At 34.8% G+C, this 18,369-nt stretch overlaps 1 protein-coding gene across 1 annotated transcript in view; it reads right to left on the bottom strand.

Moving 5' to 3' along the window:
* The window catches only part of PLA2G4A (phospholipase A2 group IVA), a 122,588-nt gene that overhangs the window by 85,175 nt on the left and 19,044 nt on the right, over positions 1-18,369 (bottom strand). The window contains exon 2 of the mRNA XM_006185533.3: positions 14,233-14,335. Coding sequence (XP_006185595.1) covers positions 14,233-14,265 — 33 coding nt within the window. The 5' untranslated portion in view covers positions 14,266-14,335. The remainder of the gene's footprint in view (positions 1-14,232; positions 14,336-18,369) is intronic.

Consider the following 18,369-nt stretch of genomic DNA (forward strand, 5'->3'; position numbering starts at 1 on the left):
CCTTTCCTCTCTCCCGCACGGAATTATTGAGAAGTTTAGATCATGCTTTAAAATGTCACTACAGCTTGACTGTTAGGACTTCTTTGCAGTCCCTACTTTGCAGGGTTTACCAAGCCCTTGGGAAAAAAATGTAAATCAGGACTGGAGGCTTCCTAGGAGTACAATCAGGCTTTGTACTAGATGATAAGAAAGCCCTGGCTTAGAAAGGCAAAGTCAGAGCAAGATGTTTGCATTACCTAAATTTGTTTGTTTTTATTGTCACTGTTCAGTGAAAGACTTTTCTGGTATAACATTTCCAGAGCAGTTTTCAAGGTCCTTTGGACCAATAACCAGCAAACTGCATCTATTCATTTTAATGCATTTGTTATAAACCATATATGGCAATGTTAAACATTTCTATTAGCCTAATAGTGCATGCACGTAATAAATATTAACAGGTAGAAGACTTTATTAATCACTTCACCTACCTAGAAGGTGGTTAACCAACAACTCTACCCACCAAAACAGAACGGGAAAGCAGGAATTCATAAAGTTCTCTGAGAAACTGAAAAAACTACAAAGTCTTTATCTAAAATGCAAGCACTTTTGTTTAATCTTAGGAGTGGCTCACATTTATAAGCTGCTCCCACCTTTCTTGATTTTAATAGACTTGCTTAATTGGTTAAGAAGTCCATAACTAATTAAAAAGAAGCTAAGATACTGACAATACTGAGAATTAGAATGACAGTCTAAAAGCAAGGAGGCAGCAAAATTGCAAAAAACAGACTCATAAGGACCAGCAGTAGTCGGATATAGGATCAAAAGTTATACAGCATTCAACAGTTTCTGAAGATATCACTTAATCAATTTATGTTTAGATTTATTACACAGTATCAAGAATAGATGAAGTTATGAATGATGGACAACCTTGTTTAAAAAGGCACAGAAGCATATAAAATCTTTTAAGATAATTCTCATTCAAGTTTAATGTCAAAGGAAAATACCTTATATGTTCAGAAGAGCTCTGAGTAGCTGAAGTTTTATTCTACATAAATGAAGTTACTAATCATGAAGGGGGGACCGATAAATGCTTAAAAAAAGTATGTTGCCTTATACTACAACCAAAAATTACATGCATCCTTCCCACCAAAAAAAAAAAAGACAGAGAGAATCCACTATTATAGTTGGAGATTTCAACACCACTTCCTGCTCTCATCAGAAATGAACACATCTAGCAGGCAGAAAATCAGTAAGGACACAGTTGAACTCAACAACACCATTAACCAACTAGATAAAATTAACATCTACAGACTACTTAATCCAACAACAGGAGAATACATGTAATTCTTAACCTCACATGGGACAAAAATACAAAGTCTACTCTCACAGTGGGATTAAACTAGAAATCAATAACAGAATGGTAGCTTAAAAAAATCACAAAGTGCTTGGAGATTAAACAACACACTTCTAGATAACAATGTCAAAGAAGTCGTCTCAGGAGAACTTTTTAAATATTTGGAACTAAATTAAAGTGAAACTACAACTTACTAAAATTTGGAGAATGCAGTGAAAGTAGTGCTTAGAGGGAAAGTTATAACACTGAATAATATATATATATATATGAGATGAAAAGAAGACAGATCTAAAATCAATCACCTGAGTGTCTACTATAGGAAACTAGAAAAAGAAGGGCAAATTAAATCCCAAGAAAGCAGAAGAAAAATGGTAAAAATCAGAGTGAATAAAATTAAAAATGGAAAATCAATAGAGAAAATCAAGAAACCAAAAGTTAGTTCTTTGAAAATATCAATAAAATCAACAAATGTTTATCCAGGCTAAATAAGAAAAAGAGAGAACACAAATTATAAATACTATAAATGTATGGGGGAAGTTCATTATAGATCATATGGACATTAAAAGGATAACAAAGGAATACAGTAAGTAACTCTAAGCCCACAATTTGATAACCTAGATGAAATGGACCAATTCCATGAAAGACAAAATCTGCCAAAATTCATGCAAGTAGAAACAGACAATCTGAATAGGCCTATATTCATAAAAAAATCAAATCAATACTTAACCTTCCAAAACAGAAAGCACCAGGCCCAGATGGATTTACTGGTGAATGCTACCAAATATGTAAGAAAGAAATTACACCAGTGCTCTCCAATCTCTTCTAAAGATAGAAGCAGTGGGAATAGGTCCTAACTCATTCTATGAAGCCAACTTTACCCTGATCCCAAATCCATACAGAGGCATTACAAGAAAACTGCAGACCAATATCTCTCATAAACATAGATGTAAGAATTCTCAACAAATTATTAGGAAATAAAATCTAACAATGTATAAAAAGAATTATAATCACAACCGCATGGGATTTATCCCAGGTATACAAGGGTAGTTCAGCATTTGAAAATTAATTAATGTAATCCATCACATCAATAGGCTAAAAGAAAAATCACATCATCATATCAGTAGATACCAAAAAAAAAAAAAAAAAGGATTTGACAAAATTCAATACCTATTCATGATAAAAATTCTCAGCAATCTAAAAACAGGTCAGAACTTCCTCAACCCAATAAAAAACATCTATAAAAATTCTACAGCCAATATCATACTTAATGGTGTGAAACTGGAAGCTTTCCTGCAAAGATCAAGACAAGGATGTCCCCTCTCACCCTCCTTTCAACCTTGTACTGGATGTCCTAACTAATGCAATAACACACACAAAGGAAATAAAAGATGTACAGATTGTGAAGGAGGAAATAAAACTGTCTTTGATCACAGAAGACATGACTATGTAGAAAACCCAACAGAATTGATTTTTAAAACTCCTGGAATTAAGAAGCAATTATAGCAAGGTTTTAAGATATAAGGTTAACATGCAAAATTCAGTATCTTTTCTATACATCAACAATGAACAAGTGGAATTTGAAGTTAAAACATAATACCACAAGCACCCTCCCCCCAAAATGAGATACTTAGGTATAAATGTGAAAAAAAAAAAAGTGCAAAGTCTATATAAAGAAAACTACAAAACTCTGATGAATGAGAACAGTGAAGAACTAAATACACAGAGAATATTCCATGTTCATGGATAGAAGAATGAATATTTTCAAGAAATCAGTTTTGTCCATCTTGATCTATTGATTCAAGCTTATCCCAATCAAAATCCCAGCAAGCTATTTTGTAGATATCAACAAACTGATTCTAAAGTTTATATGGAAAGGCAAAAGACCCCAGGAGAGCCAAAATAATACTGAAGGAGAAGAGCAAAGTTGGAGGATTGATGCTACCTTACTTCAAGACTTACTATAATTACTATAATGCTACAGTAATCAAAACAGTGTGGTATTGATGAAAGAACACACTAATAGATCAATGGAGCAGAATAGAAAGGCCAGAAATAAACCAACACACAAATAGTCTCTGTGTGTTGACAAAAGAGCTTTGAAAGGAGCTAAGGCAAAATTATGGAAAAAAGACAGTCTTTCAAAAAATGATGCTGGAACAACTAAATACTCACATGCAAATATATATATATATATATATATATATATATATCTAGGCAAATGATATCTGAGCCTGAAAGAGAATAAGTAAATGCTCTTGAAAACCCAATTTAGGGATTAGCTCTCTCCACTAAAGGTAACTTCTTAATAATGATTATTACAAATAATAGCACATCCTCCCCAAATCATCCATGCTCTTTTTCCATATCCTAGTACTTTCAATACCACATGGGTTTTCAAATGCCTAAAAACTCCCTTGTGAGATAAAAGTGATTAGCAATCCTCATCTAGTATTTAACACAATTTTTGAAATTGTTGCCAATGTATTCACATGTCAAATGTTTATTAATAACATGTACAGACAGGTGATATTGTTATTATAAGGATTCAATGAATATAAACCCTACATTGAACATTCTACTGTGAATTATGTGAATTCTCACTTAATTTTCCCAACAACCCTATAAAATAGGTGCTATTATATATATTTGTAGAGGAGTGAAGTGAGATTCTGAGACATTAAGTAATTTCCCAGTATCTCAGATAGTAAAAGTTAAAACTGAATTAGACTCCAGTCTTCCGGTCCCCAACGCCTTTACTCTCTGTACATTCCCTTACTTAACACAGAGAATGATAACATGAACACCAAACCTGACAGTAAAAAAGGCTATTTCTACTTGTTAAAGTTGTATAGATAGTTACAATCTAGTCTGTCTATTGTATCTGTAGTTGATCTAAAATCCCTCTAGTAGTTGGGTTATTTCGTCTATCATTCACTTCTGCGTTTTAATCTGCTTTAATTTCCATCAGCCTCAATTCTGTCTTCCTAAATATAATGAATAAAATACTGGAATACTGCTCACAGAAAATAAGGAGCAAATTGACCACTTTCTTGGTTTTTTATAATTTTGGAAACATCATAAATCTTCAGACCTGTAAATTACTTTCGAAGCAAGAGCGTCAAAATCATGGCAATCTCTTTCTAAGAGCTGTAAAGAGCCGTTATGTCCTGGGGCCAGTATCACATATAATTATAAACCAGTATGGACTGGGCTAGCTTCCGACTTGGATAAGAGACTTCTGGTTATGTCCCAGGGATGCTGCCAGAGGAAATGATGCTATTGAACACAAAACTGGTATTCCCTGGGGGGGGCGGGGGCTAATGACTCAGCATAGTGCTACTTAGTAGTTGACAAAAAGAGATGCACTATTTCAACTGAGATGTCAAATATAAGCTCAGTATCCTGACTTAGTCACCAAGATTAAGCCTTGCCTTCAGGTCTTGGATTAGTTTACTCTGTCTCTTTTTTTTTAATCCATAATCTTCTCCATAGTAAAAATCACAACCATTTTTCCTTTCACAACTATAATTTCCAAGTCATTATGAAAACTACTACTGTATTAAATTCATTCTGGAGAATTATTATCGACATGTGTAACCAAATTGATTGGGCAATGGAAAAAAAAGTAGTCCATTTGTACAAAATCAATTTGATGATTGTCCTATCTGTTGAAAGTTCTGCTGTTACAAAGAAGAACCAGTGAACAACCATAAAACAAATCTAATGGAAGAGAAGGTAGATTCTACATGCTTTTTTTTTTCTATTCAACTGCCATTGCCTAATTTTAACTCAAACTCAAAGACTGTTAGTTATGATAAAGACCACAGAAGCTCATTACTGAACCCAGAGATTGTGATCACTGTAATCAGCAACAGGGAACTTCAAACAGATCTCAGAAATTTTAAAAAGAATTGCTGCATTGATGTCGTCCGAATCATGATGCCTTTTTAGATAAGATACTTATTTTCGGTTTCACTTCCTGGCATAGAGTTTCATTCCAATACATCTAAGAGGCACCAAGTATCGTGCTACCATTCTCCCACATTTTTAAAAGAGCAATTACTTTATTTTTTTATAATCAACAGTGTTATCCAAACTTGCTTTAAGAATTATCATTGTGCTCTGCACTGGAATTTGACACAACATTGTAAAATGATTATAAATCAATAAAAAATAAGTTAAAATTAAAAAAATAAATAAATAAAGTGTAAGAGCATAGGAAAAAAAAAAGAATTATCAGTCATGGACTGGCTTATATGCACAAACTATCCTAAAGTCCAAAACACCTAATTTGGCAACAGAATTTGTTAACTTTAGCAGACATTATTAAAGAAAATTATAATCAGAAACGTAACTTGAATTTCTTCTCCCTCATCAACAAGAAACTTTCCACTTGCACAATAAATATATATGTCAAATACAGTAACAAAATACTGTATCATAATTATATATTTTTTTAAATATTAAAGTAAATATAGAGTTCATTTTCACTTAAGTTAGATTTTAGGTCCTATTTTAATCAAGATTACTGGGACTGCTCTAGGAGTGAAATGAGTACAAAAAAATGAAACAAAACGGATGGTGACAGCTTGGGTCTAAAATACTCATTTAATGACATATTCACCATGACTATACAGTGACTATAATATCTTCAAGATATCTAAAATAAACAATCACCCAAATTTTTAGCACCTAAATTTTAGTTGATATAGATTCCAGTCCAATGGTAATTAAGTAGCTATAGTACTACACACAAAAAAATTTTTTTTGAACGTTAGCTTTCTTCCTACCTCAATACTGTTAGCAGACAGGGCAGGGGGTCCCTGGAGGAAAAGAACCAGGCATGGATTTCTTGATATAAGAGAAGTCATTTTTGGCCTAAGCCATTTTGTGATCTAAGTCTAGCCACAACGCTTGCCCTTAAACAGGTCTCAGTAATTAATGATCAAAAGATTGCAGGAACAGAGGACGTTATCAGGCAAGAGAAGTAACATTAGGAAAGATAATCGATCAGCTGTTATGAGTCCCAGTTCTGTTTCAAAGGTAAAGGTAAGCGTGAGGCACTCACCCACCAGATCACCTGGAACCTGAAGGATGGTGGTGTTAAACTTTTCTGATCCTTGTGACTTCAATCAGCTAAAGCTTGGGGTCTGTCAAACTGTGCCCCAATTCTATGCTGAATTCTCCTCTGCTCAAGCCCTTTCATGAATATACATGTACTCTTAGCTTAAGACTTCCCCAGTTTTGCTGTGTGGGAGACTGCTTCAGGAAGATTCCCGGTGTTCTCCTTACTTGCTGCAAATAATGAATCCTTCCTTCTCCTGATCTTTAGCTTGGCTGTGTCTTTTGGTTCTACACCCACCAAGAGGTGAACCCAGTTTTCAGGTAACAATACCCCTGAAAAAAATCTACACTCTCCTAGGAGTAATTATGGCTGAGTTAAAAACTGTGAGTTATAGGTATGCCTTCACCCTCCTAGAGGGGCTCATAGAACACATGAAGTGGCATGTACACTTGAAAAGTTCTCCCCACGCATCCTTAGAGTCCTTTTGGTGGCAGAGATATTTGCATTGATAATTTTCAGATGTGAACTTTAAGTCTAATAGATCCAACATACTTGGAAATATGGGTATATTTATAGATATCATTTTGGATAATATATCCTTATTTTAAGAAACTTCTTAAAAACCTGTGTCTTGTTCTTTTCATTAAGCTTTAAGTGAAAAGTGATTAGTAACTAAAAGATAGAGACATAAGTCGAAATGGTATTTACAAGACAGCTGTATATTTTCTATCTCAGTTTTCTGTTCTTGCAATATTGTGATTTATAGGAAAAATATATATATTTGGTTACTCAGATGATCAAATATATATATATTTTATAATTATATATTTTATAATCATAGAATTGAGTTGAATTCTTGGTCACTCAGCTAACATCCAAGAATTGCTTGGTGTGGAGAAGCCTTCACATACATGTTGGAATTGGGTCTGGGAGCCCCATTCACCCTTGGTTTCTTCATCTGTAAAATGGCAATTATAATATTACCAACTACATGGGATTTCTCAAGGGTCCCCTGATGCACATCCAGATTCCAACATTAGAATTTTACGTAAGGCAATAATGAATGTCAAGGTTGGGGGATAATTTTACCATCTATGGAAATCTTTCAAGATAAAATGATTATCTTCTTGGGATTATCTAGAAGCACTGTTGACTTAGTGTAAATGTAGTTGAATTCCACTTGTGATAATGGCAGACTAAATAATCTGGGTTCCCACATAAAATGAATAAAAACTGGATGAGGCTTTACAAAATCTGTAAGCATTTTTCTAAAAGTAACTGTGATGGTTAATTTTATCTGTCAACTTGACTGGCCATGGGGTGCCCAGAGTAAACCTAATTTCTGGGTGTGTCTATGAGGGTGTTTCCAGATGAGATTAGTACTTAAATCAGTGGATTTGGGAGAGGAAATTGCCATCCCCAGTGTGGGTTGGTATCATCCAATCTGCTGAGAGCCCTAAATAGAATAAAAGAAGGAATCCCCCCCCCCCTTTTCCTGTCTCACTGAAGCTGAGACAGCCCACTTCATCTCCAGACTTGAACTGAATTACACTCTTGCCTTTCTTGGGTCTCTAGGTTGCAGATGGCAGACTGTGGGACTTCTCAGTCTCCATACCACAGGAGACAATTCTTCACAATAAATCTCCGTATCTAGGCCTATCTGCTATGGTCCGAATGCTTGTGTCATCCCACAATACATGTTGAAATCCTAAGCCCCCTAAAGATGATGGTATTAGGAGGTGGGACCTTTGGGAGGGGCAAATGAATGGGTAACTGCCTTTATAAAAGAAGTCAGAGAGGTCCCTTACCCCTTCCACCTTGGGGACACAGCAGCTATGAATCAGATCCTCACCAAATGTAACTACATTGGTGCCTCAATCTTGGACTTCCCAGCCTCCAAAACCGTGAACAATAAATTTCTGTTGTTTATAAGCCACCTAGTTTGTAATATTTTGTTACAGCAGCCAGAATGAATTAAGACATCATCTATCTATCTGTCTATCTATCCATCCATCCATCCATCCACCCACCCACCCACCTATCTCCTATTGGTTCTGTTTCTAATCAGTTAGAAACCCTTGACTAATACAGTAACAAAGAACTACCAAGATGGGAAGGCCTGTGTTCCCTGAGCGGAGGTCAAGGAGAGCACAAAAACCCAGAGAGATGAGTGCGGTTTTCCCACAGGGGCATTTGCTGATCTGGAGAGGAGGAGACTGAGAGGCTGAGCATCCTCGAGGGGTTCGGAGGCTTCTCAGGATAAACCACTGCCCCGTTTCAAGCTGAAAAGGCCACAGACTGCACCACAGGAATGAGTCTGAAGAGCCCTTCCGTGGGCTCACAGCCTAGTCCAGTGTCATTCAGGGGCCCAGAAAACAACCAGCCTGAAACTGGGATTACATTTGTTCCAGACTGCCAGCTTCCCAAGAAGCCTGCAAGAAGCCAACAGAATTCTGAAGAATTACTTTCTCCAGATAATTTTTTATTAAAATAACGTTCAGCAAAATCAAAGATAATGAGAAACACGAGAAGGTATGACACCAAGACTACAAACCAGCACAGTTAATGAACATACACAAAACCAGTCACACTACACCCACAGCATTTAAGGCAATGGAAGTCAAACTTAAGTATGACTACATGGAACCAGAAACTATAAAAAATGGCTGAGAAGATTTTTAAACGAACCAAATAGAAATGCAAGAACTGAGAAGGAAACCTGGTGATCTTCTAGGGATTTCTGATCTATGCTCTCTGGTGAAGGAGCAGAAATACTGGCATTACTTTAAATTTAGATACTTCTGCCTCAGGTTAGAGGCTTGTGGCAGGGGAGGGCTGGTATGAGAGAAAGGTGAGAAGCTTATCACTAACCATCCTCTTTCTCCTTTTTCTAGAATGGATGAGTGCTCACAAATAAATATGTTATTTGCTGTAAAACTCATTATTGTTCTGTGCACAGTGCTATGCTTTTGTAATAGTTTCGTCACCTTTGTTTCTGATTTCCCAGCCGCAGTATCTCACCTTCTCATGTCTCCTGGAAATACCTTATCTTATTAAGTTTCTAAAGAATACTTACGCACATTTAATTTATTATTTATAAAAGCCCAGTGAAGCAGACACAGCTGGTAGTATTCAGACCCTGTCTTCCGTACGCAGCAGCTAAAACTCGTCTAGGTGCTTATGAGCACGTAACTGAAGTCTGAAACTACCGCTAAAACACTAGTTCTTTGATTACCTACTCAGTGTTTCCCTACCCCCCGCCGCGTTACCATAATAATCTGAACTAATAGCGTTCTCCTTTTTCGGTAACACTTCCAGCCAACCTCTAATGACCTTTTTCAAAGGCCCCTGTATTTTAGCAGGCGGTCGTGCTAGCACACTCATCTGGCTGGCCATCTCTAAGTGTGGACACAACCTTAGTTTCCGTGGATGTGGGGCAGTGGCCCTCCCTGGCTAGGAGGTGGTGGGAAGAGCTGTGGATTTCTTTCAGTCCAGGGAAATGACTCATATTTTCAGAGTAAAAAAGGTGGAAATTTTTAGAAATATTTTATATCTGATCTATTCTTTTGTCATTTTAGTGTCTTCCTGGTCCAAAAGATCTTCAATAGATTCTGGAGACACAAATATCCTTCAGGCTAGAAAACACCTCAGAACAGCTTTTTAGACATATGGGAACTACATTCCACCTTAAATTTATCACTCCATTTTCTCCTGTGTTCTTAAAGGCTGGCACCACTGGAAACAAGAGAACTTGCTGCAGCAGCCCACGGGATTCTCCAACATGTCACTGCGTCACAGGGCTGGTGAAAGTCCTCAGGGCCTTGATGCGCCCAAAACTGTGCCAGCCTGTCTGGCACCCTTCACTGCTCCCTAGCTGGCCTAGTTTTCCCCACCTTTCCTTTTTAATAGAACTGTTCTGTGTGGGGTGTGCGCACTTATAAATTGGGAAAAGTATCTTTCCGTGAAAACTAGAGCAGGGAATTTTGTCACTAAAACAATTTACGCACACACACGTGTACAGTTTTGTTTTGTTTTTTCCCCATGCATATAGCAAGAAGAATGAACAAAACTATAAGGCTCTGAGGATCCTCTTTGTTGAAAAGGGAGATCCATTGGAATGCTGATTGATGAGAATCCCAATTCTCATGCTGGAGAAGGTTCAGGAAAAATGTGATACAGATGTGTGGTTTTAGCATACTTCATCATATTAAAATGCCACGTAGGTAATGACTACGGCTTAAATATCTAGATATAGTTAACAAAATTTATGAGAATAGGTGACAGAAATGAGTCTTAAAGTATCCAGATGCAGTCTGACTTTAAGTACGTTCTGCCAGGTTAAAAAAGAAACTAAACAGCCAGTTCACAAGGTCATCTGACAAGAGTCATGTGGGGGCTGCACAATGGGTAGTGATAAGGCCTGGTCAGATTGGGTAGAAAAATGAAGATCATTTGAAATAATAATGTTGTTTGAAATGTGTTATGTTCCAAACATACTGAACTTCTTTCATTTCCTTAAATCACATACTTTTTCCACCTCCAGACAACTTCGTATATGCTTTTTCCAGTCCAAAAGAGTCATTTTCTCCCTCTTCACCTAACTTCTACTGAACCTTCAGGCCTGTCCTTACATGTCACTATCTCTAGGAATTCCAGAAAGATTCTTGTTCTTAGTTATTCATGTTGTATATTCCCAGAGAAATCTTTGTTCTCTCTTATCCAAGCTGTTACTCAACGTGGTGGTTACTATAAACTGTTTTTCTCCCAGACATAAGCTCAATTCAGGGATTCTTTTGATTCCCTAGTGCCTACGGACAGGGCGTGATGCACAATGGGGGTTCAATAAATGGTGCTAAGTGCTCAGAATAAATATTAAAATAGAATTTGAGGCAGCATGAATGGAAATGTTAAGATTTAGAAGCATCATTGGTCTTTGTCTCAAGCTGAGGGTTTTACACCTTAACCTTATCTTCTTTCTTGGTTGCAAGTGCCAAATTTCATGTTATAGTTTAAGAATGAACATTTTGATGGAATTCTCTGAGTTATAGAAATTACCCACCTCTCTTGAGGTAGTGGGGTGAGGAAAATTAATCTGCTCATAAGATACAGAAACATCATTAATACGAAAAAAAAAAACAATTAAAAAGGGCCTATATTCACTGTTTAAATTCATCTACAGAAAACCAGAATGATGATGGAAGGAAAGTAGGATATTGTTTCAGAAAATAAAGATTATCTCAATTTAAATCCTGATATATATATAAATATGCATATGTATACACATAATTACATAAGCTTTTTACAAGAACCACACACTAAATATAAGGGAAAAATATAAATTGAAAGTAAAAGGATACATACACTAATCCAAAAAAACTAGAAAGGATTATGTTATTAAAAGAAAGTAAAATTTAAAACAAAGTCATTATTAGAGATAAAAAAGGACCTATCATAATAATAAAACATCACTTTAACAGAAATATATACAATTCAGAAGTTATACGCACTAGTAACATTTATTCAAAATTCATAAAGCAGAAGTTGAATATGAAACTCATTATTGTACATGGAACATTTACCAAAATAGACAATATACTAGGCCATCTCATGTAAAAACATATTATAAACAACAAAAAATTATACAGAGTATGTTCTCTGAACATAGAAGAATGAGATTAGAAATCAATGACAAAGACAACTAAAAAAATTACCAAATGTTTGAAAATTAAGAAACACATGTTTAACCCATGTGTCAAAAAGTAAATCACAATAAAAGTTAGAAAATATTTTTAATTGAGCAATTATAAAAGTAAGACATTTTCAATCTTATGGGGTATACCTAAAGTAGATGATCTACAACCAGTAATGCTGGAAAGATAAACATTTAAAGATTAAAGAGGAAGAAATAAAACTGTCATTATTCACCAATAACAGGAATGTGTAAGTTGAAATTCCAAAAGACTCTACAAACAATTAGAATTAATAAAGAAATTTGGTAAGTTCACTACAAAAATCAAGTGCATTTCCATATAAACGCAACATTAGCTTTTTGATTTCTGGTTAAACAGTTTAGCATTAGTTTCATGAGCTGTAAATGGATTGGACGATTCGATATTATCATATCATCTCTCCCCTAACTGACCTATAGACTCTTTTCAGTACCAATAAAAATCCCAGCATTTGTGTGTGTGTGTGTATGTGTGTCTGTACATTAACAAACTGATTCCAAAACTTATACGGAAACGTAGAGGCCTGAAAATGGCCAAGACAACCTTGAAGAATAACAAGTTGGAGGATTCACACTACCATATATGAAGACACTTTTCAAAGCTACAGAAATCAAGACAGATTGGTATTGGGGGAAACAAAGCCTAAGAGACCAAAGGAACAGAACAGAAGTCAAGCCACACATATACAGTTGCCTGATTTACATACAGCAAAGGCACCACTGCCATTCAGTGAGGACATGACGGTTATCAGAATACTCGATAAACAGTTTGTGGTGTCCAGTATTCGGATAATAAAAAACGGCATGGTAATGTAGCAGTGTGGAACTCTGCTACTCACAGATAAAATGTTGAAAGTAGACTTCGTTATGAGGGTCAGAACTGGCAAAACTTATCTTTGGTAACAGAAGTCAAATACTGGTTGCCTTGGAGGAGTCTATTATCTGGAAGGGACATGAGCAACTCTTCTGGGGTCCTTTGTAATGTGTATTTTAATCTGGATGATGATTTCATGGGTGGGAATATATATATGTAAAAATCCATCAAGATGAACACTTAAGATTTATGTATTTTATATATGTTATGCCTCAGTTTAAAAAAAAAAAGAATCAAAGAGAAAGACAAGCTTGAAAACAAAGCAAAACCTTTAAGGAGTTTTGAGAAGAGGGGAATGGCCAGCAGAGATGGGGTTAGGGGTTGGGGCAGTGGGGACTGAAGAATCTATTTGACTCAACACCAAAGAGACCCGTGATGAGAACTTTTTTTAAAATGAAAGTTGAGTCCAGTTTTCAATCACTGAAGTTGTGAATGGAAGAGGGCACTACAAAAAATTATGCTTTAATCCTTGCTATCCAGCCAGGAAAAAAAAAAAAAAAAAAAGAGGATGGTAGCTAGAGAGGGGTGTAGGGTAAGAGAAGAGTTTCATTTTAAATAAAAATGAGGCTTTGTATCATCCCTCAATATCCATTAAAAACTACTCCTAGTCCATATAAATCTAACTGGATCTCAGGTGTTGAATTCAGCAAAGGAATTTTTCTCCTCTTTTTTTTTTTTTTTTTTTTTTGATCAGAAGAGAGAGTGTACACTTCCAATGGAGTTTGGAAAATTACACAGTAAAAGTCAAATGATTCTACTTTCTACTTAATATTGCCCACCCATAGAAAAGTTTGCTTACACATATCAAACTAAGGGAACATTTACAAAATTAATTACCCTGGAAATGCATACAAAAATATAGCCCTCAATTCAATAATTATTTTATTTTCTCTCCATCAATTCATGTGAAGGGTGCAGGATGCAAATTGCTAAGTGACAACTGTACTTTTTAATTGTTTCATGAAAGTTAAATGCTGTTACGGATGTTTTGGTAGTTTTTCCATCCAAGCCCCTCTTTTCTGGAAACTTACTGGGATAAAGAGAAAGAGATGAGTTAGTTTTATTACGGATTGTACCTTACTTGAACTACACAAAGTTCATATGACTTCCGTAAAAAGAATCCAAGATTTTTCATAGAGTTTTATTACTGTACTAGCAACACCAGCAATACTCATGCACAAAAGTATGTCTGCCCCTCTCCCAGAAGAAAATACAAACAGCAAATGACTTACTATAATGTGTTGATAAGGATCTATAAATGACATGTTGGTTTCAATTACAGGCAATCTCTTCACACTTCAAACGTCTTCTCTGGCACTCTAGCTTCTTTAAAATCTACAAAATAAACAATCCTTATTAAGCTTCCTCTTGGATGCAGTTTCAAGATTTAAATGATAATGAGTACAAATCTTAGGAAGCAAAAGTCTACCCAAGGGGACCAGTTAGGGTGAGTTCCCTAATTGTTTATTTGAGTGGCTATACACATACAACTTAGGGAAAGGGTAAACACATTTTGATAGTACTGCTTAATTTCCATATTTATTTGTTCAAATTTATTCTGTAATTATTAGGAAACTCCAGGACTTTTTTTTTGCATTTGCCAAGTGTTTTATGAGAAATTTATTGACATTTTGGAAAATTAAAATTATTTTGTGCTGTTTATAATTTAAAAGCCATGTCATTGTTTCCTTAATTGCATCAGTATTACACAAATTCACAATAAAAAAGGAACATTTTTCACTTTAGCTATTAAGAATTTTAAAAACATATTCATGTTGAATTTCAACTTTAATGTTAACATTTTAAAAGAAATGTTTGTTCATTCTAAGGTACCAGTTTAATTTGTTAAATGAAAATATTTTAATGAAAAAATATGCTCTATATTTTGCCTTTTCTTTTACAATTACTCCATAGTATTTAAAATCAAATTAAAAACTAATCAACAAATATCTTTGTTCTTCCATCCTAGATTTTTTTTTCCTTGGAACTTTTAAAACAATACATACTTGTATTTTAGTATTCTACAAATCACATCTAATTTGAAACATCTTTTCAAATGCTTGTATTATTTATGATTAATACGTAATTTCTAATTTTTTTAATTTCAGAATAAAAAATTGTCTTAAGGTTTTAAACTGTTTTTTCTTTTTAGACATCACGTTTTAAAAATTATTTTAAAAGTTTCATGCTTATTGTCACAAATACGAATAACGGGAGTAAATAAAGTATAATCATTACTTTCATTTTGAAGTGTATCCTAACAAACTATTTCAAAGTATATTCATATATTTTAAGGAAAAAGGAAAAGAGGTAATTAAACTTTTTTACATAAATGAGATCTTATGAATTTTAAAACTCACTTCCTTTGTCATTTTTTTAAGCAAAAATAATGGTGTTTATTTACTTATATTTAAAGAGAATTTTTTTTAGAGCAGTTTTAGGTAGATTCACAGCAAAATTGAGATGAAGGTACAGAGTTCCCATATGCTCCCTGCCCGACCACCACCCCCACGTGCACAGTCTCCCCCAAAACCAGTATCTCCTACCAGAGTGTGGTATTTCTTACAACTAATGAACCTACATTGACACATCATAATCACCCAAGGTCCACAGTTTACCTTATGGTTCACTCTTGGTGTTGTACAGTCTATGGATTTTGACAAATACAAAATGACATGTATCCATCATTACAGTATTCTAAGAGTATTTTCACTGCCCTAAAGATCCTCTCTGTTCTGCCTATTCATCCCTCCCTGTCTGCCAACAGCTGGCAACCACCTGTCATTCTGCTGTCTCTATCCTTTTATTCTTTAAATCCATTTAGGGCTATCTCTTACCAAGCTTAAAAATAAAAACAAGAGTGAAAAATAACAACTGAGCTGACACAGAGTCTGAACATTATAAGGAAAAATGTCATAGAATAAGCTGAAAAAGTTACTAAGACAAACGAATAGCAACACTAACCTTCCCATACAAAGGATTAGAATCCAGAGTTGCTACAAATATATAATATAAAATGTCCATTTTTTTTCAGTAACAACAAGCAAAAACAAAGAACAGAAACAGAAAAATGTGAGCCAGTGAGCTACACACAGGAAACAAAGCAGCCAATAATAACCATCTCTGAAGGACCCCAGATTACGAACTTAATATTTCACAGCATCTGTTACACATATGTTCACAGAATTAAAGGAAAGCACACATGAAGAATTAATGGAAAGTATGACACAATAACATATCAAATAGAAAATGGCAATAAAGAAATGTAGACATTAGAAAAAAATAAACAAATGGAAACTCTGGACCTAAAGCATAACTAAAATGAAAAATCCACTAGAGAGGATAAACAGCAGATGTGACCTTATGGAAGAATCAGTGAATTTAAAGAGGCATCAATAGATGTTACTCAATCTGAAGAACAGAAAAATAGAAATAATGAAGAAAAATGAACAAAGCCTCAAAGACTGAGGGGCAACATCAAGTACACTAATGCAAGTGGAATCTCAGAGGGAAAACAAATTTTGAAGAAATAATAACTAAAAATTTTACAAACTTGATTAAAAACATGTCAAAAGAGCTCAACCAATTCCAAGTATGAAATATAAAGAGAACCTAGATACATGATAGTCAATCTGTTGAGAATCCAAGACAAAAAGAAAGAAAGGAAGAAAAATCTAGGAAGTCACAGGGAAAAAAGGTTCGTCACATACAAGGTAACCCAAATAAGATTAACAGATGACTTAACAGTGGAACCTGAAGGCAGTGGAATGATATATTCCAAGTGCTGAAAGAACAAAACTGTCAACCCAGAATTCTAAGTCCAGTAAAACTATCCTTCAAGAAAAGAAAGCAAAATAAAGACATTTCCATATCAATAAAGACTAAGGTAATTTTTGCTAGGAGACAAGCATTACAAGAAATAGTGAAGAAAGCTCATGTTGAAAGGAAATGACACCAGATAGTAACTCAAATCCCCAGAAAGAAATAGAGGCACCAATAAAGGTAAGTACGTAGATAATTCTAAAGGATGGTATAAATAGATAAATTTTCTTCTCTTTTTCTCTTCACTGATTTAGAACTCAGTTGCATAAAATAATAATAATAAAATTGTACTGTTGGACTTATTTAAAGATGTAATATATATGCAAATAATAGCACAAAAAAGGGGGAGGGAATGGGGCTATAATGGAGTAAGGAAAGAACACCAGATATAATTGAATCCACAGAAAGAAACAGTAAATAATACATCAATAAAAAATATTTTATAGATAGATTTTCTCTCTTTTCTTCTTAAGCTTCTTTAAAACAAACGGAATATGCAAAGCAATAAATTACAATACTGTATTGTTGGGTTTACAACATATATAGAATTAATATATATGACAATAATAGCACAAAGAAGTGGGGAGGGATTAGGACTATATTAGAGCAAAGTTTCTATATTTTCCTGGAATTAAGGTATTATTTATATAAAGTAGATTGTAATAAATTAAGGTGCACCTAGAAATAACTCCTAGAGTAGCCACTAAGAAAATCACTTAAGGTGGGGAGGGTATAGATCAGTGGTAAACTGCATGCCTAGCATGCATGAAGTCCTGGGTTCAATCCCTGTATCTCCATTAAAAATAAATAAATAAACCTAATTATCACCCCCTCCAAAAAGAACCAAAACAAAATTTTTAAAAATCACTCAAAAATATAGTTAAAAACATCAACAAAGGAACTAAAATGGCCTGCTAAAAAATATCTACTTAACACAAAGAACACAGGAACAAAAAAGTGAGACAGAGAACAGAAAGCAAAATGGCAGATGGAACTCCAACCATAACTATAATACACTAGTCTCCCCTTATCTGCTGTTTCCCTTTCCAAAGTTTCAGTAACCTGTGGTCAACCGCAGTCTGAAAATATTAAATGGAAAAATCCAGAAATAAACAATTCATAAATTTTGCACTGTTCTGAGCAGCATGATGAGATCTCACAATGTCCTGCTCATCCCACCTGGGACATGAATCATCCCTTTGTCGCGAGTATCCCACCCAATAGTCACTTAGTCGCCATCTTGGTTATAAAATCTACCATTGCAGTGCCTCGGTGTTTAAACTCAAGTAACCCTTATTTCATCTAATAATGGCCCCAAAGTACAAGAATAGTGATGCTGGCAATTTGGATATGCCAAAGAAAAGCCATAAAGTGCTTCCTATAAGTGAAAAGGTGAAAGTTCTCAACTTAAGAAGAAAAAAGAAATCCTATGCTGAGATGCTAAGATCTATGGTAAGAAGGAATCTTTTATCCATAAAAATCGTGAAGAAAAAAAGAAATTCATGCTCGTTTTGCTGTTGCACCTCAAACTACAAAAGTTATGGCCA

The sequence above is a fragment of the Camelus ferus genome, chromosome 23, assembly GCF_009834535.1.
Source record: "Camelus ferus isolate YT-003-E chromosome 23, BCGSAC_Cfer_1.0, whole genome shotgun sequence".
In the NCBI taxonomy this organism is placed as follows: domain Eukaryota; kingdom Metazoa; phylum Chordata; class Mammalia; order Artiodactyla; family Camelidae; genus Camelus; species Camelus ferus.